This window comes from Atractosteus spatula, chromosome 1, assembly GCF_055471065.1.
Source record: "Atractosteus spatula isolate fAtrSpa1 chromosome 1, fAtrSpa1.hap1, whole genome shotgun sequence".
Lineage (NCBI taxonomy): Eukaryota > Metazoa > Chordata > Actinopteri > Semionotiformes > Lepisosteidae > Atractosteus > Atractosteus spatula.
Genome location: NC_142706.1, coordinates 56,104,109 through 56,128,008, shown reverse-complemented (window position 1 = coordinate 56,128,008; position 23,900 = coordinate 56,104,109). Strand labels below are relative to the sequence as shown.

The 23,900-nt window shown below is 36.8% G+C and overlaps 2 protein-coding genes across 2 annotated transcripts; one reads left to right on the top strand and one right to left on the bottom strand.

Moving 5' to 3' along the window:
* Positions 1–161: 161 nt before the first annotated feature.
* On the top strand, positions 162–11,332 carry ppid (peptidylprolyl isomerase D). The gene is made up of 10 exons (XM_088911584.1): positions 162–351; positions 1,923–2,063; positions 2,628–2,734; positions 2,942–3,130; positions 4,253–4,375; positions 5,640–5,746; positions 6,296–6,440; positions 7,475–7,561; positions 7,660–7,702; positions 9,205–11,332. Exons 1-10 carry the CDS (start codon positions 267–269, stop codon positions 9,291–9,293), a joined length of 1,116 nt encoding a protein of 371 aa, XP_088767710.1. The 5' UTR covers positions 162–266; the 3' UTR covers positions 9,294–11,332.
* etfdh (electron transfer flavoprotein dehydrogenase) lies at positions 11,023–23,861 on the bottom strand. Its single transcript, XM_088911570.1, has 13 exons — positions 23,601–23,861; positions 21,882–22,034; positions 21,321–21,550; positions 19,510–19,591; positions 18,479–18,597; positions 17,301–17,378; positions 16,810–16,956; positions 16,191–16,331; positions 14,553–14,696; positions 14,264–14,432; positions 13,231–13,413; positions 12,640–12,861; positions 11,023–11,877 (listed from the first exon to the last, which is right to left on the bottom strand). Exons 1-13 carry the CDS (start codon positions 23,629–23,631, stop codon positions 11,714–11,716), a joined length of 1,863 nt encoding a protein of 620 aa, XP_088767696.1. The 5' UTR covers positions 23,632–23,861; the 3' UTR covers positions 11,023–11,713.
* Positions 23,862–23,900: the final 39 nt, after the last annotated feature.

Genomic DNA, 23,900 nt, shown 5'->3' with positions numbered 1-23,900 from the left:
TCAAATTCTTAAACAAAAAAGATATGTATTTTAAAAGAGATGACGGCAGATTTTCACTGTAATCTACTACAGCACGTCTGCTCTTCCCCTCCCGCCCTTCACTCTCGGAATTGTCCAGAGAACATTTCTCGCGGCGTCAAGGCCCCGGATGTCCTACAGCTCTGCGGCGGAAGTAGTGTTTCTGTCTGTTGGCAGCACACGACCCGGCTACATAGGATAAGAGAAGGACGGTTCTGAAGAGGTTGCTTTATTATACCATAGGCAAAATGTCAAATCCCACGCTTCAGAGTAAACCTATGAACCCAGATAACCCTCGGGCTTTCTTAGATGTGGATGTAGGAGGAGAGAGAGGTAAGGATTTTTATTAACCGACAGAAACTGCATGCCGATCGTCGAGACGCATGTTTCAGATATTCCTGGACATTAGTACTGTACATATACACGAGCACTTGATTTGTTTAATATTGTTTTATAGCTTTGATCTGTAATTATTTAAACATTTATTCTTCTTTAAAATGTGTGTTTTCTTGTCGCTTTCAAGAACACTATGCACACTGCTAGCTAAATCTATGTATACATACATCCAGGCGGACAAGAAATATAGGGATACCTATAGACATTTAATTGCAAAAAAAAAAGAGTACACGTACTCTAGGCATTGCACCAGACACGTTTGTTGTACCTGTCTGTAATGTACTGATTCGGTTCATTCATCTCGCAAAGCTTATTTTACTGGTTGTGTCCAACTGTCTGTTGAGACAAGTCCCTGAGACAAGCAATAACTTCTGGTCTGGCTGTTGAGGTTGTGTTTTTCTCCTCTGAGTCTGTGGATTGGGGAGTCCTCTAAGATGTGCTGCATAGTTTGCTCCATCTCACAGGAACACAGAGGGCTTTGTTCCTGTTCAAGACATGGACCATGACTATTTATAAAGTGAGAGCTGATCACTTTTTTTCTTGAGAAGTGAAAACCACAGGGTTGTTGGGTAGGGCATGTGATTAGGTGATTCCCTTCCTCGATCCGAGCTGGAGTCTGCATTGAAGTCTTGCTAGGGAGGGTTTTTCCAGACTGGTTTTCTTGAACGCGGATGTATACTTGGTGGATTAAATATGTCTCTGTGAAGTGGCAGGTGAAGAGCATTTTGGACTTTTTTGTGGGTTATTATGAGTCATTGGATATGTGGAGGAGTGATGTTCACTAGATCAGGGAGGCAGGAGAGTGGGGTGGAGTATAGGGCTCCAGTGGTGATAAGCATGGTGGCATTCAGCTGGGTGTCTACTCTGTGAGTATGTGATGATCAGTATTCTGCTGCTGAGAAAGACAGTGCAAGAGCTGAGGTCCTGAGGATGGTAGTGGCAGCTCCCCGTGTTGTACCAGCAAGTTTGGAGATCAGATTGTTCCTTGTTTTGACCTTAGCTGCTGTTCTCTTTAAGGGGTCTGGAAGACTCCATGGTATTTTGGACTACGATAATGCTGCATTTTCTAATGGGTCATTTGGTTAAATAGACTCGATACTGTTTTTGAGGGGCTTGGTTTGACTTCATATGTGTTTCAATACTGTTCAAGTTTTAACATGTCCTCATTTAGGACCTGTTCCAGGGTATCGCGATTGGGGTCACCCATTGTTCCAGGATCACTTGAAGCAGACATTTTAAGCCCTCTAGGACAAGAGTTCCCTTAATTTAATACTATTTGCATTTGTGATTAATAACTTATAAGTGTTTACAGTCATTAAAACGTAGCTGGCCTTTACAATGTGGTGCACTGGGGCTCTCCAGGACCAGATGTACTTACCCTTAATAGATGTACTGAGTACTTAGCAAATGGTTTGTCTCAAATTTAAACTTGAGATGGTCCCTGCATGGTTAAAATGTCTTAACTGATTATACATTCTAGGCATTAACTATAATCCTTGGCATTTTAGTTGGGCGCATTGTGCTGGAACTGTTTGCCGATGTTGTCCCTAAAACTGCTGAAAATTTCCGAGCCCTGTGCACTGGAGAAAAGGGAATAGGTGCAACGACTGGAAAGCCACTCCATTTTAAAGGATGTCCGTTCCACAGGAGTGAGTATTCGTTTAATATTTAAACCTTACAAACCTTACCATCCATTCAAGACATATAGTTGCAGATGGAAGAACTGACATTCTCATTCCTTGACACAGGTATAAAGTGTAAAAATGCAGTTTGTTGAACTGTACAACAATCTGTACAATTGTAGAAAAGGCAGTTATTTGTTTGCTGTACCCAACTGGTTTGGATTAGCCAGTTTTTCCATCTCGGCTCACAGCTATGAACCTCTCCACTGTGCACAGAGGAGAATGAGGAAGAGTTGGCAGACTCCTCTTCCCACCTAACTTCTCTTTTAACATGTTGCAGACAAAATATCCCTCTTCTGCAGGTTCAGTGCTGATAGGAGGAGAGATGCGTCCCTCACTGGCGACGCTGCCTGCCTGCCTGCAAGCGCCCAGGAGACACTAAGGGCTGCTGTGTTGCTTAGAGACTGAGAGTCAGAGCTCTGGCCGACTAATGTTTCCATATTTTCTAATCATAATGTACAAAACTTTCCCAACTGACAAATGATTACTGAATGTGATTTCTTTAATAATACATTGGTACTTTTTTATAAGTTATAAAGAAGTTCATGGTCCAAGGTGGAGATTTCTCCAATCAAAATGGCACTGGAGGGGAGAGTATTTACGGAGCAAAGTTTGAAGATGAAAACTTTCACTATAAGGTAAGTCATTTCAAAATTAAGGTGAAAATTAGTATTCGGTACCTTATGTGGTTACAATGGTTTAACTTATAGATTGTTCTGGGGTGCAGGCCTCGAAATCTGTAAAGCTACTCTGTGACAATGTCCATTGTAAAAAGCGCTATACAAATAAAACTGAATTCAATTGAATTTCATCATAAAAGGTCTTTTCTGATTTTTCTGTTACAGCATGACAAAGATGGCTTGCTGAGTATGGCCAATGCTGGCCCAAACACAAATGGCTCTCAGTTCTTCATCACCACAGTACCAACTGAACACCTTGATGGGAAACATGTAGTCTTTGGACAAGTATTGAAAGGCATGGGTGTGGTCAAAATCCTTGAAGCAATGGAGACTAAAGATGATGCACCTGTCAAGGTATGGAAAATGAATTCAATACATTCTACTTTTGAGAACATTAGTTAATAAAACCATTTTTCTTGTTAATTCTGTAGAGGTTTAGCCATTGTGGTTAACTTTATGTTGTCACAGCTGAAATTACAACTAGAGTAACAACTTTGTTCCTGTTAGAATTTCATTATATGCCTTGTGTCCTTATCTTTGTTGAAAGGTTTCTGTGCAAATAAATATTCTGAATTTTATTATGGCATTATATGCATCAAATGGATCAAATATGTAGAAGCAGATTGCAGTTATTTTTTCTGCATCTTCAAAGTAAGCGCTGTCATGTGTATTTGCCATGGCATGCTGGTAGCATTTTTAATGTGTTCTTGAATTTCTTCTATTTATAACTGTCCTAAGTTTTACCTTGACGTATTTCCTTTCACAGTGAGGCATTAATAGCATTTCTAATGATAACTAATGAGCTCTGGCTTGTATTTGCACTGTATTGCTCATCTGATCTTATCCTGTATTTTAAATTATTAATTTAAGTAAATAATTATTTATTTGGGATACAAATCTGTTTGTTTTCTTGTCAGTCAAGTGACCAAACCTTTTTTCTTTTGTGGGTACCTTATTTGGTAACCTTGATTTAACTTGTAGATTGTGATGAAATTTTGAAAATGATATAAATACAATTTTGACTTCAAATCCCTTTGTTAAGTGAGAGTAAACCATTACACACATCATGTCCTTAATGACTGATCAGTGATTAATTGTGGAGGAGGGTTGCAAGAACCTTATTACTAACCGCAGCAAATTATTGCAGTATTTTTAAAACAGGCATTTTGCCATTTGTGCCTGGTCATTTTGTTCTGTTTTGTAAAATTAACAGCTAAAACATAATGGCCGCAGGTGCTTGGATCATTGGTTTGACTTTTTTTTATACATTTATTTATCAAAACTTTCACCTTAACTACCTTCCTCAGAAGGTCAAGATGGCTTTGTCTGTGTTTGTGTGTTTCAGTTGCTGCAGTACTTTCCCCTGCTGATTGGCTTACACAAATGAAAATACAGTATAGTTTGTAGAATGTTTCAGATGATGAATCCTGTCTGAGAAGGCCTAGGCCTAATCTATTTCTTTGAATCCTTGGAAAGCCTTGTGTTATAGCTGACTGTGGGGAGCTTAAGCAAGGAGATGACTGGGGAATTGCTCCAAATGATGAAGAAGGGGATACCTATCCTGATTTTCCAGAGGACTCGGATATTGATTTCAAAGATGTAAGTACAGTCTGCTGACTTTTACCCTTTAAATTTTCATGGTTTTGTACTATGAACATTGAGAAAAAAGCAGCATTACATACTGAGAGTGACTGAGTACGATAAAACTAACTTAAAAATGTCCCAATGTATTATTAAAGAGAGCTGAGCATAAGAACAGTTATAAATGAGAGGAGGTCACTTGGCCTACCCAGCCCAATAAATCTTAGAGTCTCTGGGTGCGCCTGAACCGTCGACTTTTCAGGTAACAGCTGAATGGACTAACAATTGCATGTAACACAAGCTGCAGCATTGTAACAGTGGTACATTGATGAGGTGGATCCGTTTTACTCATAGGCTGTTTTCACACGCTCACTTTGTTGTGCATCTCAAATAAGTCTACTGCTTTTGTGTGGGTGGATATCAGTCAGAGGCTTTATGTGGTGCTATAACAAATTTGAATGTACATTCTTAAAGGATTTTGGAAATTCTGAATGAAAGCCTGTGAAAATAAGTAAAATGAAATTAAAAAGTAATTCAAATTCACTGCAAGACAAGTTTATCTGGTCATTAAAAGACGATACGTGCTGGACAAATATTGTGACCATAGTGAGAGACAAAAAGGAGAAGCGGAGCCTGACATATTATAGGTTCAGGGACCACAGCCTGGCTATAGAAAATGTGTGACACAGGCAAACTTGGCTAACTAGTTAGACCAGGCTGTGTTCCCACCATCAGTAAAGAGAAACAGACAGAGATGCTCTTTCTGCTACACCGCAAGAAGTTCTCAGAGATTAGACAAAATATTCTTACCTAAAATAAGGAATCTAAACACAGAATTACTACACCTGCTAGAATCACAAAAGCCATCAACTGGTAGAAGAGCAGGAAACTCAATGGAATTGGCAGGCTATTAACATATATCCTGTTATAGTCTGAGGAACAGAGATTGAGCTTCAGATATACTGATTATTTTAAATGTTTTGATAATTGTTATTCCTATGTCATCACTTTTATTCAGGTGTGAGCATCTGAAGAAGGCTCCACGCCCGAAATGTTGTGTTTTCTTTCTTTCTTCTCTTTTCAGCATGGAATAAACCTATTACTTGTTCCATGGTATTATTATTAGTATTATTAATAAAGTTTATTATTATAGCACCATTAAAGGTGACTTCACAAAGCACTTTAGTCTTTTACAATCTTGCTTTACATTTGACTTTTTTTTATTTGTTTTCTATTGCATCATTTTCTGTTTAATTTATATTTATATGTTTTATTTATATAGGTTGACAAAATCCTGTCTGTTGCTGAAGATGTGAAGAATATTGGAAACAATTACTTCAAATCTCAAAACTGGCAGATGGCTAATAAGAAATACTCTAAATCACTAAGGTGTGTTAATTATTTCTGATACTTCATTCTAGTTTATGTGTCCTACAACATTTTAAGATTAAGGTTTACATTATACCTTCTGTCTGATAATAAAAAATAGTTTATTTTTATTATGATCAGGCCTACCGTACATTACAAAAGGTATTGCTTTATTATGGTCAGTAACTGGAAATAATTAGCAAATTGGCAACAGTTTTTCTTTGGTCATTTTCAGGGTTATGATGTTTTTAATTTATGTAATAAACCAAGAGAGCAAATGAAAATATTTTGAACCAGAAAATATCACAGTATATTAAGGATACGTACCTTGTTTTTAGGCTTGTACTAGAATGCGTTACACGGGAAAGATTACAAACAAGAGAAGTTCATTCAGTCCATCTCGCCCATTTGGTGGTTAATGGCTAATTGGTCCAAGTATCTCATCCAGTGATGTCTTGATAGAAGCTAGGGTATTGGCTTTTAATAAGATTTAATAAGACAGGCATTTTCAGAATATGGAGTAATGTACTACTTCTGCCAGTCATGCTGAACTGTGTGTGTTTGTTGAAGGTACCTGGAGGTGTGTGGAGATGTAGTCGATGACGAGAATGAACAGAAGAAGCTTGAGCCTGTAGCCTTGAGCTGCATTCTGAACATCGCTGCCTGTAAGCTTAAGATGCAACTCTGGCAGGAAGCCATCGACAGCTGCACTGAGGTAAATGTAGAAGATCGTGAAATACTAGAACATGAAATGAAGCATCTGCCTTCCATTAAGACAAATCCCTGAAAGTATCTTAATGATGATGCAAAGTTACATGACAGTCTATATGGAAATAATATCCAAGAGAATAGTCAGTATGTATTTAGAGAAGGTAGGTCTTGCCTTACCAACTAATTATGAGTTATTTGAATGAAAAACAACAGGAATGTATATACTCGGAACATATGATCTGGTGTAGATTTTCAGAAGTCTTTTAAGTTAATTTAAAGTTCCTCATAAAAGATTAATTCTCCAGTTACAGGTGGTAGGCATTCGGGGAAGTGTGTGTTGGTATTCAGAATTGGATGATGGAAAACAGAGTACAAATAAGGGTGAATTCTCAAATTAAAAAAATACTGAAACTGCAGAGTAACCGTAACCTAACCATATATGAGTGTATTGATGATGAATGTCCAAAGTGATTGTAGTATGTGCTTAAGAATTTCCGTATTGTTAAGATTTATAATTGACAACAGTTATCAGTGTCAAATACAGTCTGATGGCTGTACTTAGATGTAGATAATTCAATTATGTACCCATAACATCACACAATATATATTTCATTATTAATAAATAATACATTTTAATAAGGGATCAGTTTCATGTTAATCGAAGACACAAGTCAGTATTTAAAGAAAATGTGTGTAACTAAAACAAGGTTTGACATCTATTTGAAAAGCATTTGAATAGATTTATAAAATTACTTTAAATTGCCATCAAGACACCACAGCAAATTGCTTTATTGCACATTAAGGATTTAAATAAGCTCTTGATTAAACTATAACTAACTCAAATAAGCTTCAGTTTCATTAGATCAGTTCTACTAATGAAAGATACTTTATTTCAGAAATCTTTGTTTTTGAGTGGAATGTTGCTGTCACTGTTGAGCAGCTTTTGCAGGAGACAATTATCTGCAGACTGCTGAATAATGATGAATGTGCTTCAGGGTTGTATCTGCATAATTTTTTGTATAATCTCTTGCACTATAGGCACTTGAATTAAACCAGACAAATACTAAAGCACTGTATAGAAGAGCTCAAGCATGGCAAGGATTGAAGGAATATTCTCAAGCACTGGTAAAGTTTTTCCATAAAATGTGGTTTTTGTTAAATGTATTGTTTCATATGTAGGTTTTTTTTCAAAAATATAACCTGTTCTTTTGCAATAATTTTAGGCTGATCTTAAAACTGCTCAAGAGATCTCACCAGAAGATAAAGGTGAGTGTAGTCCCATTTTTATTTTTTTAAATGTGAACTGTTAAAATACTCATTATTTTTCTTATCAGGCTTCCATTAACTCAATTCGCTATTGTTTCAAGATCACTTACTTTGCTAAAGATGTGCTTGTTGGAAACCTAAAAAAAATATAAGACCTTTTCTGGCATCAGGGCAACAGTGGACTGAACTGAGACTGCAAGTAAATGAGTTGTATTCCAATACAAGCAAAACCTTACCTTAGATCTTAAAATATTTGCAATTCCTCAAATATTTTAATGTTTGCACCTTACAGTCATACTGCCTATATATACTCAATATGGTTGTGTGTGTGTCCTGTGATGGACTGGTGTCCTGTCCAGGTGTGTGTGTGTGTGTGTGTGTGTGTGTGTGTGTGTGTGTGTCCTGCGATGAACTGATGTCCTCTCCAGGGTGTGTGTGTGTGTCCTCTGATGGACTGGTGTCCTGTCCAGGGTGTGTGTGTGTGTCCTGCGATGAACTGGTGTCCTCTCCAGGGTGTGTGTGTGTGTGTACTGTGATGGACTGGTGTCCTGTCCAGGGTATGTGTGTCTATGTGTGTCCTGCGATGAACTGGTGTCCTCTCCAGGGTGTATGTGTGTGTGTACTGTGATGGACTGGTGCCCTGTCCAGGGTATGTGTGTCTATGTGTGTCCTGCGATGGACTGCTGTCCTGTTCAGGGTGTATGTGTGTCCTGTGATGAACTGGTGTCCTGTCCAGGGTGTGTGTGTGTCCTGTGATGGACTGGTGTCCTGTCCAGGGTATGTGTGTCTATGTGTGTCCTGAGATGGACTGCTGTCCTGTTCAGGGTTTATGTGTGTCCTGTGATGAACAGGTGTCCTGTCCAGGGTGTGTGTGTGTCTGTGTGTGTCCTGTGATGGACTGGTGTCCTGTCCAGGGTGTGTGTGTGTCTGTGTGTGTCCTGTGATGTACTGGTGTCCTGTCCAGGGTGTGTGTGTGTCTGTGTGTGCCCTGTGATGGACTTGTGTCCTGTCCAGGGTGTGCGAGTGTGTGTGGACTGGTGAACATTATAGACTGTATCCTACCCTGCGCTCATTGCTTGCTGGGAGAGGTTCTAACTCCCCTGCAACCTTTATTGGATTGAGAAAGGATGGATGGTTAGTGTATTTAACTTTTGCATTTTAAGGGTGGGAATAGTGGACTGAAATTCAATGGCCAACTTAAAAACTAATTCATATTTAATCAGTCAAAGCAGAATCTCGGTGACTACTTAAGATAAAATTTCAGTCAATAAACCTTAAAACTAACCCTTTCCGCGCATTTCTGTGAATGCTTTAACATTCTGTAGCACCTAAGTGGATTTGATTCAGTATTATTAATATAATTATAATATTGAAGATTTAGGCATACAAGTGTGATCACTTTATGTTTTTAAATTATATTATGTATTTGATATTCCTATTACATTGTATTAACTTCTGGGGTACTTTCCAAACTCCTTAACCATTTTTATTTTTTTTAACAGCAATTGGCAATGAGATTCTAAGAGTGAAACAAAAAGTAAAGGAAGAAAAAGAGAAGGAAAAGAAAGTTTATGCAAAAATGTTTGCTTGAAGACTCCTATTGAAGATAAGAAGCTGTGTGAAGCTTGTGTCCTCATTTTTCACCAATGTTTGATGTTCACAGTGTTTAAATGGTGCATATCTCATCGATGAAAGAAACAGGCAAAACAGCAAGTTTTTTTTCTTTGCAGAGCTAAAAAAAAAATGTAACTGAACAAGTACAATTATGATAATTGTTCATCTTTAAACTATGTATTAAAAAATCCACATAGATATGATTAAAAATCACTCGTAGGAAGGATTTGAAAAAATACCAATACAAAAAGACAGTAGTTAAGAATCAAGAGATTTAAGAATATTTAAGAAGATGTTTAAAAGGTGGGAGCACGTTTTTAATTATACAGATTGGTGGGTGGCATGGCAGTTAGTGCTGCTGCCTCACAGCTTTTGGATGGATTAGATTCCTGCATTCTACCCATTTTTTCTGGTTACTCTGGTCCTTTTTCCAAAGCCATGCTTGCTAGGTTTATTTATGTCTTTAAATTGTCCCTGTGCTGGAGTGGCATCGAGGCACTGGATTGCCACACCTTTACCAGGAATAAGAGGTTTACAATGGATTATATGAATGAATATTCTTTCTTAATTTAGGATTTCTGTTTTTTGGTGCTTATTTAAAAATGTTTTGGGGGGATTAAAGTCCGTTTTTTGCGGTTTTTTACCATAATGAAACCTTGTCTTTCTTGGTTTGTGCATCTTTTGTTTTATGAATGATAAAGTGTCTAATACTTTTAAATACTTTGTTTTCTAGTTATATCTCTATATTTGTGATACCCATCCTAGATTGGCAATCTATGAATGTGTTGGTGACTGAAAAACCTGAGATGGGATCCACAGAAAATTAGTGTAAGAGTGGAACAGCAATGAGGGGGAAGGAAAAACATCTTGCATATATACCCAAAGCCCCAAAACTATAATGCCTTTCGAAATTGTGTGTCCAGTTTTTTGTTGTTTTTTTTAGACTGAAAGTGTTCAGCAACACAAGTACTAAAGCATGTTTTTTTTCCATAGTGCATTTTTATAGCAACTGAACTGAATTCTGCACTACAATTTCCCTTTTCCACAGTGAATTATGATAGAAGTGCACTGTTCCAGTGGTTCAGTGTAACTAACCAACATTTTCTTTTGATAGCTACAGTGCATGTGCTGGTCCTCAGATCTAAAATGTTTCTTTAAAACACGTAAGCTTGTAAGGAGCTGTTAGGGACAGGTGTAAAATACAAGTTAGCAAGAGTTGAACAGTTGCTGTTAAAACTGCACTTGGAAAAAGTTTGTGAAGGCATTGTAAACATAATAACGACTTATGTTGTTAGAGTGTTGGCTGAATAAAAAAACATCTGTTTCACATGAGTGTGATGTTATCAGTGTACTATGAAAATCAGAAACCCAAATTACAAGTATTTTTGTATTTTGTTTCACTGCTATACAATTGAATTTCACAGGTATGTTTAGTACTGTGTATACACTTGAAACAAAGGAAACTCAAATGCAATGCTCTTTGCAATGATTTCAGTTTCAGATTCAGTTTTGTCTGTGGATTCCACCCTAGCATCAGTTGATACTTGATATTAAAATAGTAATATTTAATACTTGAAATGCAAGTAATCGCACTGTAATTAAGCAAGACTGGTATATTTTAAGAAATGTGAACCTCCTATTCAATATTTTTTTTCTAATTTAAGAAAGCTTGTACATGCAAATAGTTCAAGAAAATAATGCAGTGAAAGGAGCCAGGAAGATTGTTTATTGTTATTTTTTTCTGGATTACACATTTATCCTTCTTATTAATCCATATTTTTTCCATGTTTAAACTGCATCTACTGAAATGTATATTGAATAAGTCACAATCCAGCAAACCGCTCCTGATCAATACTTGAAAGTATATATGCTGTGTAGAAACTGGTACCTCAGTAACAAAAGTTACAAAACCTATTCAACACTGAGGTACATAAACAGAAAGATATGGGTCATTCTTGTCTGTTGTACCTATAAGGAAACTTGAAAAAAATAAAAACTGACAAATGCTCTTTACAACTCGTCTATAATCATTAAAGTATAATTAACGTAATATTTTGTTTTAGTGTGCGTAAGTGCTATTACTTTTAAAAAAAAATGAACATCAGTTTCTTGATGCAATTTACAGTGACAATGAAAAACTGATCCTGGTTTTGATAACTTTCAGTTCAGGCACTAGGCATGTGGTTAAGGTCATGAAAACTTGTACCTGGTGTCTGTCATCTGCAGAATTATATATACAGCTATTTATAAATTTCTGTTGTGAGCAGCAGAGTCTGATATTATAACAAATTTGGTTCTTGATACCTAAATTATGGTATTTAATATGATGTTTCCAAATGACTGTAAGTCCCCTTAACACTGGGAAAAAAAATGTCCCTAAATGGTCTCCCTAAAAGCTTACATGCCATTGTACGCTGGTCCACCACTTCCTTCAGGTACTACCCAGTTAATGTTCTGGCTGGGATCCTTAATGTCACATGTCTTACAGTGAACACAGTTCTGTGCATTGATCTGCAGCCTCATGCCTTCTCCATTTTCCAGAGGAACATACTCGTACACACCTGCAAAAACCAATGGGATGAACTTTACAGAACTAATTCTACCTCAAAGAAGTGGAACATTAAAAATGTTAAAATATACAGCATCAACAGTTCAAATGTTTATAAATACGTAATGTCCTCAGATACTGTAATACACTTCTTGACTTAAATTACAGTGTTGTGTTAAGATCAGCAGCTTCCAAAAATGTTTGGTGGACTACAAAGCTACTACAGAGGGGTCCTTACATTGAAATGGCGGTGGAGCTTCAGACAAAAACCCATTCAAACACAGGGAAAACTCCACATTGAAAGATGTCAGAATCGAACCCAGAACCCTAGAGCTGCCTTGCCACACAACCATGCAACCTCATGTAAATGACACCAATTAATTATACATTTAAATAATACTGTTGGTTCACAACTGTTACATTCAGACTTAAAGGCATAAAGAAGAGCTGTGTAAAACACCATACCTTTCCAAATTAACCCCAAACATCTGTTAGAATTATTTTTTTTAAGGATACACTCTAACCTAAAAGAAATATATCCAACTACTGGGTAATTTGTCTCCAATCAATTACTAATTTAATGTAATTCAGAATTTATCCACATACTGTACTGTTTTTTATTGACATTAGCAGCAATTAAACATTTCAAAAGATCCAACAAGGACTATCACATGTAACTGCATTTTCTCATTTCCTACAGTTATGAACTGTCACTATTTAACAGAACTACACTATGTTTCCTATGACTTCCCAAAATTCCTATATTTTTAAGTACCTGCTGGACAGAATCGTTGTTCGGGTCCATCATAAATGTTAAGGTTTTTTTCCACTGGAACACCGTCATTCATCAAGGTCAGATGTGGGGGCTGGTCATGTTCATGATTGGTTCCACTCAGAGCCACAGATGAAAGAAGGTCAAAACTGATCTTTCCATCAGGCTTTGGGTACTCTATGGGTGTGCAATCCTTTGCAGGTTTCAGCTGACTGGAGTCTAGACCTAAATTAAAAATAAAGAAAGCTGACATCTAAAACAAAAAGACTTGCAAATTATATAACCATAAACCAACTCATTCTTGTTAATGTCATATTAATAATGTTATTAATTATTATCTTAGTATTTACTAAACAGGGTTAACATACAAAAGGTATCCTCACAGTTAAAACAGACTTTGCAGTTTCATTAAGCCATTTCAGTGTATCAGTGATGTTTGACTAGTGGGTACTTTTACAGAATACTAATCCCACCTGTACTTATTATATGCAGTGAAGTATTATAGTACATAGGAAGGAAAATGTACATTAGTGAACAATGACTGAACAACAATGTTTTGCCTGATATTCTACAGTGTATATACACGCCAATTACCTTTATGTTTCAATGTCCATGGCTCTTTTCCTCTCAAGATCCAGTAAAATATTCCCGTGTAAATCATTCCACCATAAAGTCCCAAAGGATTATGAAAAGAAGGCCTGATATTCCTTACAGCATAAAGTTCTTTCCATATCCAGGATTTTTTCAGATTTTCTTCATATTCATGGACATGGATTCCTATGAAACATATAACTAATTATAAACTGTAATCTATAAGTCAAAAAATGAACTATACATAAATCAGTGGAGGTATTAGATGGTGAAAGGAAACAGTAGTCTGGCACAAATATACAAATAAAGTACATTCAACTTCATGTGGATACCTACTGTGGATAGAGGTCAAGGATTTAATAATACACTATTACCTGATAAAATGTAAAGATATTCAATTTGGCTTAACAACCTACATTAGCTGAATGGTGCCTTCTACAGCGATAACATACTTAAAAGCTTAGTTTTGCATAATTAATAACATTTTCAAGTTGAACATACATGTTGCACTGCTGTAGAGTTTACATTTTTTAGGAATCACTGAAAATTAGGTGCTTTATAAATGTCTTTGACAAGCAGAAACATAAAGCTAGTGTCAAATGATCTATCCTCCAGGTTTTTCCTAAAAGCAGTCTTAAAATTAAATAATAGCCCCAGTGAGGATATTCCAAATCACATTTGGAGTATGCTACGATGACAGCTGAAGAGTTCAATAGTATAATGGGCTCCGTAAATTCATATTTTAAAGGCAATATGATCAGGGTTCAGTGAATCTTCAAACGATCTTAAAACATGGAACAAAGGAAGATGTTCCAAGAATGTGATGCATGTTAGCAATCTCAAAAAGACTAGGTCAGCCAGTCTGCACGAAGGCTTTACACACAATCGTGACAAAATCTTGAACTTTGCGTTCATTACTTTTAAGGAACAAGTAAAGGTTTATTCCACGCTGAAGAGAAGAAAAGAAACACAACGTCATTACTTTTTACTGTTTTTCTATATGTCCACATTGTATTAACAGTGAAGGCTGCCTCACCTGCTGTTTCGGATTGCAGGTTTTCACTGGTAAGTTTCTGAAAGATGTCTTCGGCGGCCAACATGCCACTCTTCATTGCCGTGTGGGTGCCTTTGATTTTTGGAACGTTCATGAATCCAGGACTGCACCCTATCAGTAGTCCTCCTGGGAACGTTAGTTTGGGCAGAGACTGAAAGACAAATGCAGCTCACACAAATAAACTACACAGCTAGAATGAAAAACTAAAATGCTGGTCAGTTATCCAATATAATGTGGCTTCCTTTGGTATGTTACTCAAAATGTATCCTACCTGGAATCCACCCTCATTCAGTGCTCTTGCTCCGTATGCGATTCTGCTTCCTCCTTCAAGTGTTTGGGATACTGATGGATGATGCTTCCATCTTTGAAATTCCCTGAATGGATTCAAGTAAGGATTTTGATAATCCAAGCCAACCTGTCACATAGTAAATTAGTTTATTGAACAAGTGTATAGTCATTTGTTAAACATGCAAACAAAACGTTAACAGACATTTTCACAGACAAATGAAATTCTTCCATGCTGCTTAAAAACTACAATTAGTCATTCTCTAAAATCACCTTATTGCAGGATACTATAAATCCCCCCCACTGTACTGATAATTTAATGACACATGATACTCTTACAGAGTGAATTAAACAGTATGAAAGAACTAGACAACAGCAATATCCTGTTTAACAGCTTTGTTTTCATGTTTTTTTAAAGAGACGTAGCATATTAACATTTCTAAATTCTGAATGATAATACTGCATACGGAGTATCAAAACAAACATTTTTTGCATTGCTTTAATTGATGATTCATGGTTTACCATGTAATAGAGCACATAAGCACTCAGTCATATCACTAGTTAGTTCATTATCATTACTTTGTATGTAATTAGTGAGAGTTCACTGAGCCTAGGTGATTTAACCTGTTGAATGTCAATCAAATCCTCGGAGCTCACCGACCTTATTGCAGGCTCATCCTGACAACAGTATTCTAATGGGACAAATTGCATCCTCATGCTGTTCTCATTACAATGTAACGTTTCAAGACGAGAATGTGACAGTTGTGTTGTGAATGACCTATCCTACAGCCTTAGACCCCTTTGGACATTTGTGAGATAAACTGGAAAAATGCATGGCATTCAGGACTCAATAACCGTGAACAAGCACATGCATGTCCAAGCTCTACAAGAGGAACGGGACAGAATCGCACGAGACAACATCTGCAATCCAGTGTAAAGCATGGGATACCGATATATATTGCTTCAAAAATTGACCACACACACTTAGCATGTGAGAATCCCTGTAGAACCCTGATCAACTCGGTTGACGGCAACTGTTGATCAGCATAAGAAATTTGCAACCATCTGCAAAAAATGTTCGTGCACACCTTTGTGATTTGTTATTCATTCTGATGCAGTTAATGTGTTCCTAAAGATCTACTAGAAAACAGATTTTTTATTTTTTCACATTGGATTTCTACTGAAATTCATTAGCATGTGGAACAAAACAGAATTAACTGTTAGCAAAATTAAGTACTACTGTATTTTATTTGTACGACACAGATGTAGTAGACAGCAGCTTCCCCACAGGTAATAACACCTAGAAGTGCACAGGGGAAGCAGCGTGAAGTAAAGGTTAGAGGTCCAGACGGGTCCCCAAGGGTTCAAATCACAAACAGAAAACTGCTTTTGTAACTTTGAGTAAGATACTTCACTCAGAGTGCTACAGTAAATGCCGCACTGTATCAATTTCTATTCTCTGGGTGATCTTTGAAAGTATTCTCATTCAAAATGGATGCATGTGGTTAAATAAAAGATTAAAAACAAAATGATGCATTTTGTACACTTAAGCTGCACAGAAGACAAAAGACGGGCATGTTTAAATTTGTGGACAAATCTCCTTTATATATATTCTAATACCCACAACAAATCCTAAGGCCACCAATGGTTCCCCTTCATTCAGATGATATAAGAAGGATCCTCCATATGTGTGCCTGTCCAAAGGCCAGCCAACTGTGTGCTCAATTCTGCCAGGTTTCCAGTTTTTTTCATTGATGAGCCACAACTAAAGGGGAACAGTAGGTTGTAAATATTAATAATCCTTACACGATTAGCCATGACATAGGAGGTTAGAAATACTTCTGCTCGCTTTTCCACTGTAAGCTCTCTTCTAATTAATTTATTGTGGGTTAAGGATTTGCAGCCTGGCAAACTGATGAAAATGAAAACATTAGAGGATATCCTGCAAATTAGCTTTTGCACTCCTTATAGTATTTAATAAAAATGTCCTGAAAGAAAGCATTTGCATTTTCCAAGAGCGTTCTGAATTAAAATCAAAATGAATTAATTTTTAATATTATAATGTATTAATCCTTCAGGCTTACACGGAATAAAAGAACATGGTGATTTTTCTATTTACAATTTCCTTGTGGCCCAAATAATTCATTCAAACAGTTAATGAGCTACCTGTAAGGAGTTCTAATTACAGGACACATAAACAAGTGTAGGTAAATCCAGCTGGGAATTTCAAATGATTCTATTACCTCTTTCAGCCCTATGGCATATGTTTGCTGCTCACAGTTCTCTCTGAGGTTGAACCGTTTGTACAACTGCTTTGCCAGGTGTCCATGGCAGCCTTCACCAAATACTGTAACTTTAGCATGGAGTTCCATCCCTCTTTCAAAATTATCCTATCAATAATCAAAAGTAAAAGAAAAGATTTGTAGATTGTAGACAGTGGCAAACTGTGCGAAAGGTTTCACAAAAAACAAAGCTGAAATCCATTTTACAATACACAGATCTATTGTAAAATTTATTTCAGCTGCTTTATCAAATAAAGTAAAAAACAGTCTTCCTGGTTGATTTACTATGTTACAAGACTTCTCCTGACTGAAACACATTCAAAGCATAAACATTATTACATTAGGAAGCAGTCAAGTTACCTTTACTGTTTTAACAGAAGATAATTAAATGTAGAAATACATTAAACTAAGGTTCAATTCCACATATACTGTACTATGCTGTAGAACCTTACCTTTGGGGATCCATCTTTGGCAATGCCTACATCATTTGTAGCAATCCCTTTCACACTTCCATCTTCATGAAATAAAACCTATATTTTTATAAAAAACAAATTAGTATATATTTTTTAGTATATGTAAAGAAACACACACCAAACACTGAATATCAACTAGTACAGAAAGGTAAGGGCATTATCAGTAGGTAAGGGCATGTCACTATTGACACTGCCCATGATTTGTGGTTCCTCAATTAACCACATTCTCGTGTGGTGTTTTATTTATGGTTAAATTTTCTCCTTGGAGAGCTCCATGAATACAAGGAACATCCTTTATTAATACATTCAGTAGATTTAAAGTATCACAGGTATTGAGTAACATGGCTGGAAATTATTTTTTATCCCTTCTTGGGGGAAAGAACGCTCTTCTTTTATCCCTCGATCTGTACTGGAGTCTGGGAGAGGAAAACCAATTTGTGGTCGCAGATAACTGGTGTCTTACTGGTGGAGCTCTTTTCCTGTGGCAAGCAACAGTAATGTCCTAGATGACTGCTCTCTCCTTGTCAGCTCCTGGAACTCCTTTCTTGTTATACTAGGGCAGGTGTCTTGTCAATGGTGAAGATGTAGATTTATGGACATTCTCCCTTTCTGTTAACACAGGTTCTGCCACCCTACACCAGCATTGGACCAGGACATGGCTGTTCTTTCTTCTTAAGCAAGGTCTGTCAGCACGTCTGTCCTGGCTTCTCTATCAGTATCTCTGAAGAACTCCCCTTTTTGAGCCCTGGAGCAGACTACTGCTCTCTCTTTCTTTTCCAGTTAATTGTTAGATGTTATATGAAATGCCACAGTGCTACCTGCTCTTCAGGGAGCTGATGTCACCCCTGTAAGGTCCCTAACAGTACCACCGGTCTCTCACAGGCCCACCTGCCAAACTAAATACAAAGGTTCTCTGCACAAAACACAAGGACCTCCATTTTTATTTGAAGAGCAGCTGGGAAAAATCCTGCCCCTGGTTTCAGTCTAAGGCTAAAGAGAAACAAGAGGAAAACAACCCCTCTCCGTTCCAAGTGTTGCACAGTTTAGGGAGTAGCATGAATACATTTTCTTAAATGTTGTTTCTGTGTTTGTGGAGTAAAAATTACCAGCCATTTCATTTGCAGCGCTATAATAAATGAAAGCTAGCGGCACGTTACCTCAGCAGCAGCATACCCTGGATAGAGCTCAACTCCGAGAGCTTCCGCTTGTTCTCCCAGCCACCTGACAATATGGCCCAGTCGAACTATGTAGTTCCCATGGTTGTTCATTGGGAGGCCTAAAAAAGAAGCAGTGTTATCTGAATATGAAAGAAAACTGCACAGCTAAAACTGTTTTATGTTTTTAAAGAAAAGGAAATTCAGTTGCAATAGGAGTAAACAACGTCAATTGCTACAGGGTCAGGACTGCGTGACTATGGCACGGCTTACACTGCACTTAAGGCAGCCCGGTTTTTCTAAAGTGCTCTGGGTTGGTCTAACTTTGCTCAGAACTTTTGAATTTTATAATATCTAGAATGGCTGCACGACAAATAGGTATGTTGATTAGATATAGTTTGTGAGAACTGCATCTTTATCAACAGACGTCTCTGTAATTCTTCAAATACTGTACCCATACATTACAAAGCCAAAACTCATTTAGGTGAGGCCAAACACAAACGGTCTGAGAGATTTCAAACTGTATAAAGTAGCAGCAAATCTGAGTATTTAAACAAATTTGGCAAGCAAACCGAGTTCTTACTCACGGTCTGCGAGTTTGATTCCTCACCGACGCTGAGATCGATCCCATTCACTGTCACAGCTGGGACTCACACACACAACTGACAAGTGGCACACCCTGAATCTAGTTGCCAACTTGAATGCTTTAGAAATTCAGCACTTGACACAAACTTTTCCTTAACAGCTATTCTGGAATGTTTGCACTTTCGATTTTTGAACAAAGATACATTTTTGGACAGAAGAACATTTTCCCCTTAATTCCTTTGTGCAATATATGTTACCATCTCAAAATTATTATCCTTGAATTGTAGGAGGATTCATATGGTTTTAGCTAATTTAACATTTGCTAAAGGTTTTGGAAAAGTAAGAAAGAATATATTTAAACCAAATTTCAAATGAATTATGTAAACGTTGCTAGAACTGCAGCTCTGTATTTAATCATAAACTATCATTTCACTACCAATATTCTATACCTGGAAGTATGGGGACAGGGATCCTGTGCTTCTCTGTTAAAATTCCAAACTTGTCTTCTGTCACTGGTGTATTTAGAGGTGCCTAAACATAACAAATAGAATCAATAATAAAACACTAAACATAAATATCTGGTCAGAATAGTACTCCCTCTTCTTCAGTAAAAACTTGAATTTCACTCCTGTGATACCATATTACATTGCCCAGCTTCCATAAAAACCACCTACTGAACTACTATCAACTGTAGTTGATAGTTAAGAGATCTATTGTTAATATATTATGGGTAAACAGAGATTAGGTTGGACATAAATGTACTTATATATCCTAAAAAAATATTAAGTTAGTCTAAACAAAATAACCTCATCCTACATTTTAGATCCACTTCTGGAATAGTATTACATGTTAGAATTTATTACCAGTAGAAAAAAAAGAAATCTTGCAACTTTCCTCTCTTTTACCAGAGAAGGTTTTCAAATAACATACTTATTCATAAAGTTAAAATGAATAGATTCATAATATGGATTAAAAATCTTATTATTGCACTTTTATAATCAAACCATACGTGATACATCGTTATAGTTTTAAATAACTATATTAATTTACATTGAAGTACACCTGTACCTCTTTTTCAAACAGAATTTGTTTCTAGAAACCGTTTTTCTTATGGGGAAGAATTAAAATTCGTTCTGGAACCCAAAAAAAGTCGCCCCTACTTTTACATTTTTCACCCACAAATTTCAAAAGAAACAATAATATCTAACATTCATACCATGGTTTGTGTTTTTATTAGTAAAAAACACTGCTTACCTAGGTAGACATCATTAATCATACCCAAGTACAGTACTGTACTGCACAGTAACCACGTCATTTGCGTTTTGTATAATTACACAAAAACACACTCACAATTTTCATTTTCTTAACAATTTTAGGGTCCACGATGAAGCCTAAACCACAAACTTTCTTACAAAAAGAGCACACACAATAGCAAACATCGCACAAAGCAAGACGCGGTGAACTGTATTACACATCTCTCATGCCACCCTGTAGGCTCTGTGCTAACTCTCACCCATACTAGTGCAATATGATGCATACACTCAATATAAAATGATAAATATCACACCTTCCCCTTCACTCTCTACATTTGGTAGTGGTTTCAAAATTTTTCTTCATATCGCTTCGTCATAGTTTCGAAGTTGGCTTTCGTTATTCGAAACGTGGGTAACAATTAATATGCATGGTAGTATCAAATTTTTTCCAAAGAACATTTGTAAAAAGAGGAAAAGGCCGATGTGGTATTTTAAGATCCTATATTTTTTAACTATTAATTTTAATATTGTATTACTGAAAGCTTTAAAAGCTTATTAAAACTGAAAGTTTTAATAAAGGCACTAGTCAACTTTTATAATTCCACTTTAGGAACTAGAAATAACCAGCATCACTGTCATAAAATTCTGTGGTAAAGAAATGTATGCTTATTGCAAAGGAGAAGAAGTTCTAGCCTGATATGCCGACTGACTACTGAAAGCCTTCTTCTACTACAAGGGAACTAGATTTCTGAAATGCGAATTTGAGAAAAAATGTGTATGAGTAACCCATCTTTTCTTATGTGTACGATGACCGCTTTCCAAAGATGAAATTTTGTAGTGCTGGGGAAGACTATCAAGTTTGGTATACATCATATACACAGCACTGAAACAAAAGCGATTTGTCATTTATAAAAAAAATAAATAAATCAAAATCTATCCAATTGCCTCAAAGAGTCTTAACAAATAACAAAAATGTGCCCTGAGCCGAAGAATGCTATAGTACTTACTCCTCTCTCTTTCCAGTCTGGGAAGAGCTCAGTGAGCGCACTGGGCTCTAAGCAAGCTCCTGAGAGGGTGTGGGCTCCGATCTGAGAGGCCTTCTCCACTACACACACCCGCAGGTCTTTGCTTTGCTCGTTGGCCAGCTGTTTAAGACGGATGGCAGCCGACAGGCCAGCGGGACCTCCTCCTACTATCACTACATCAGCTTCATCTGCAAACCGTTCCATGTTTACCCCTTTAAAATTCAAACGTGAAAGGCGCTGCACTTTAATCATGAACAATGCAATCGACTGAAAGGGTAAAGACTTTCAAATACATTAAACATTTTCTGTGAAAGTTTCTTCTCTTTTTGTCCTCAGCCCAGAACGCTGCCAGTTTAGATAGTTTTTATCAAACTCTATAGGGAAAAGAAAACAGGCCGCATCTAAAGAAAATAACTGAAAAATAAGTAACTTGACTGAAGTAAAAGAGAGAGGCAGGCAAGGGGGAGATAGAGCTGTTCTAGAACCTTCTGCTCTCAATTACAGTAATTGCATCAGAAAGCAGGAAAACTGACTTTGCTTTACCTTCCCATCGTGGGTCCTTGTCTCTGGGGTATACTGTGTAGTGTGAGGTGATACGAGGTACTGCAGATGTGGAAGAGGACCATCTTGAAGCACACAGGAGGGGTGACACAAGCTCCCTTTGCAGTGCCTTCAGGGAATGAACACATCTACATGCTGCAAAACAGTTTAAAAGGACATATAAGACTGCTGTGCACCAGTACACAACCAATTTATCCTTTTAATAAGGTAATCATATGTCTCTGTATCATTAAAAGTGAATTTAAGTAAAAATCTATACAAATCAACTGAAAAGCAGCACAAAACTGTAAAGCTGTTTCAAGATTTTATTTCGGGGGTTAGGGTAATTCATTAACCACCATAAAGACATATTTCACAACTCATCTCACTGCAAACATAACTTGAATTAACAAGCTACTTTTTAAACTTGGCGTTTAAAAAAACATATTCAATTTGCTTGTGAATGTCATGTGCTCTAAAAGAGGATCTTTTTCCACAGTCTGGATATATATCTCAATAATAAATTAAACCTTCTGAAATTGTTTTTCCAATACATTACAAAAAACAATTTTTATTTTATGCCTCTCTATTTCATAAATATGGAGATAACGAGGCCATGGAGCTGATATTTTACATATGCACACATGTACGTTTTCTTAATCTCGTCTGATTATTTCTATTACACACTAGTATTAGCAACATCTGTTGGTTGAAATGTAAAAAAAGCATTACAGAAAAAGCAACAGGGTTTTCGGTAAGGTATAAGGGTTTACTAACTACAGCACACGTCAGTTTTACATAAATATGTTTTCCTGGAATGTAAAGCCCTTTTTAGAGTTCCTTAGGGTTCAGATACAATATTTGGTGTAAGTATACTGTAGGCTGACTCTCAGCCATAATTTACTGCATAAACATGAGTTTTCTGTCCAAAAAAATATGGACAACAAATTCCATTTTCAGACTTTCTCACTGGAGGATGATACCTACCGTACATATTTCGGGTAGCAAACAACTATCATTTGGACTGGTGCAAGTATACTCAATATAAAAAGGAACAGAACATCAACAGGCAGATGTTTCTTGGCTACACTGTATTATTGGTTAATGAATCACAACTATTTACGTACCGTGTGCCTATTCACTGGGCGATAACCTTTAATTTAAAACGTTTACAGTAATGGTGGCCCTTTATATTACTGTGGCATTCGTGGTTTTGTAAGTGCAGATCTTCTTTGGGAATCTTTCAAAAACGACAACAAAAGCAAACAGTTCCCTATAATCTAAACCTAAAACCTTATAAACGTTGTACTTTTAAAATTGCATTAACTTATTTTGCGGAGCATGCATACAGTGACGGTGACGTCACTTAGGGAGTCATTTAGAGAGGTTTTCACCGAGGCAAAGCCGCATGAACTTTGCCCTACATTCTAAAGTCACCACTAGAAGGTGCAGTTATTTTTATTGTGTAGTGAAAATATCTGTATTACGTGCTTCATCAAATCATCACCAAATAAACATGTAATACTGTATTGTTATGCTACATGGAAAGATATGGCAAAAAGCGTGTTTAAGTGTTTGATACGATACAATGAATAAAATAAAATCATTTTACATGCTCTGTGCACGGCTTATATATTGTTACGCGTTACAGAAAGTGCATTTACTGCAGTGTCGATATGAACCTATTCAATAATGGACATAGGTGAAAACGGTATACTGTACCTTGCAGTGAATATCTGCTAGCTGGAAACATGCTGTGAAGCTTCTTTTTGATACTTAATTTTAATATCACTGTTACAGCCACTGTAGATGATCATACGAAACGCTGCGTATCGTAAACATTAATAGGAAACACTTAATAACACATACACATTAAAACCCACTTCACTCTTGTTGCTTAACCGAGATTATAAAACCAAAAAGACAAACTCCCAGCAAGCAAACTAACCTTCACAATACCCTAACAAGGCACTCTGGGAAATTGAGTTTAGGAGCTGCAGTTCCTGCATGTAACGTCTTTGC

What these genes read in the sequence shown, in the direction of transcription:
- etfdh (XM_088911570.1), bottom strand. Translation starts at nt 23,631, where the DNA reads ATGTTTCCAGCTAGCAGATATTCACTGCAAG. An exon ending in CAAGGACCCACGATGGGAAG is followed by an intron (nt 21,551 to 21,881) that starts GTAAAGCAAAGT and finishes TGAATTTTAAAG; the next exon opens with GGGTAAACATGGAACGGTTT. An exon ending in ATGCCATAGGGCTGAAAGAG is followed by an intron (nt 16,332 to 16,809) that starts GTAATAGAATCA and finishes GTTCCCCTTTAG; the next exon opens with TTGTGGCTCATCAATGAAAA.
- ppid (XM_088911584.1), top strand. Translation starts at nt 267, where the DNA reads ATGTCAAATCCCACGCTTCAGAGTAAACCTATGAACCCAGATAACCCT. An exon ending in ATGAAAACTTTCACTATAAG is followed by an intron (nt 2,735 to 2,941) that starts GTAAGTCATTTC and finishes TTTCTGTTACAG; the next exon opens with CATGACAAAGATGGCTTGCT. An exon ending in CGGATATTGATTTCAAAGAT is followed by an intron (nt 4,376 to 5,639) that starts GTAAGTACAGTC and finishes TTATTTATATAG; the next exon opens with GTTGACAAAATCCTGTCTGT.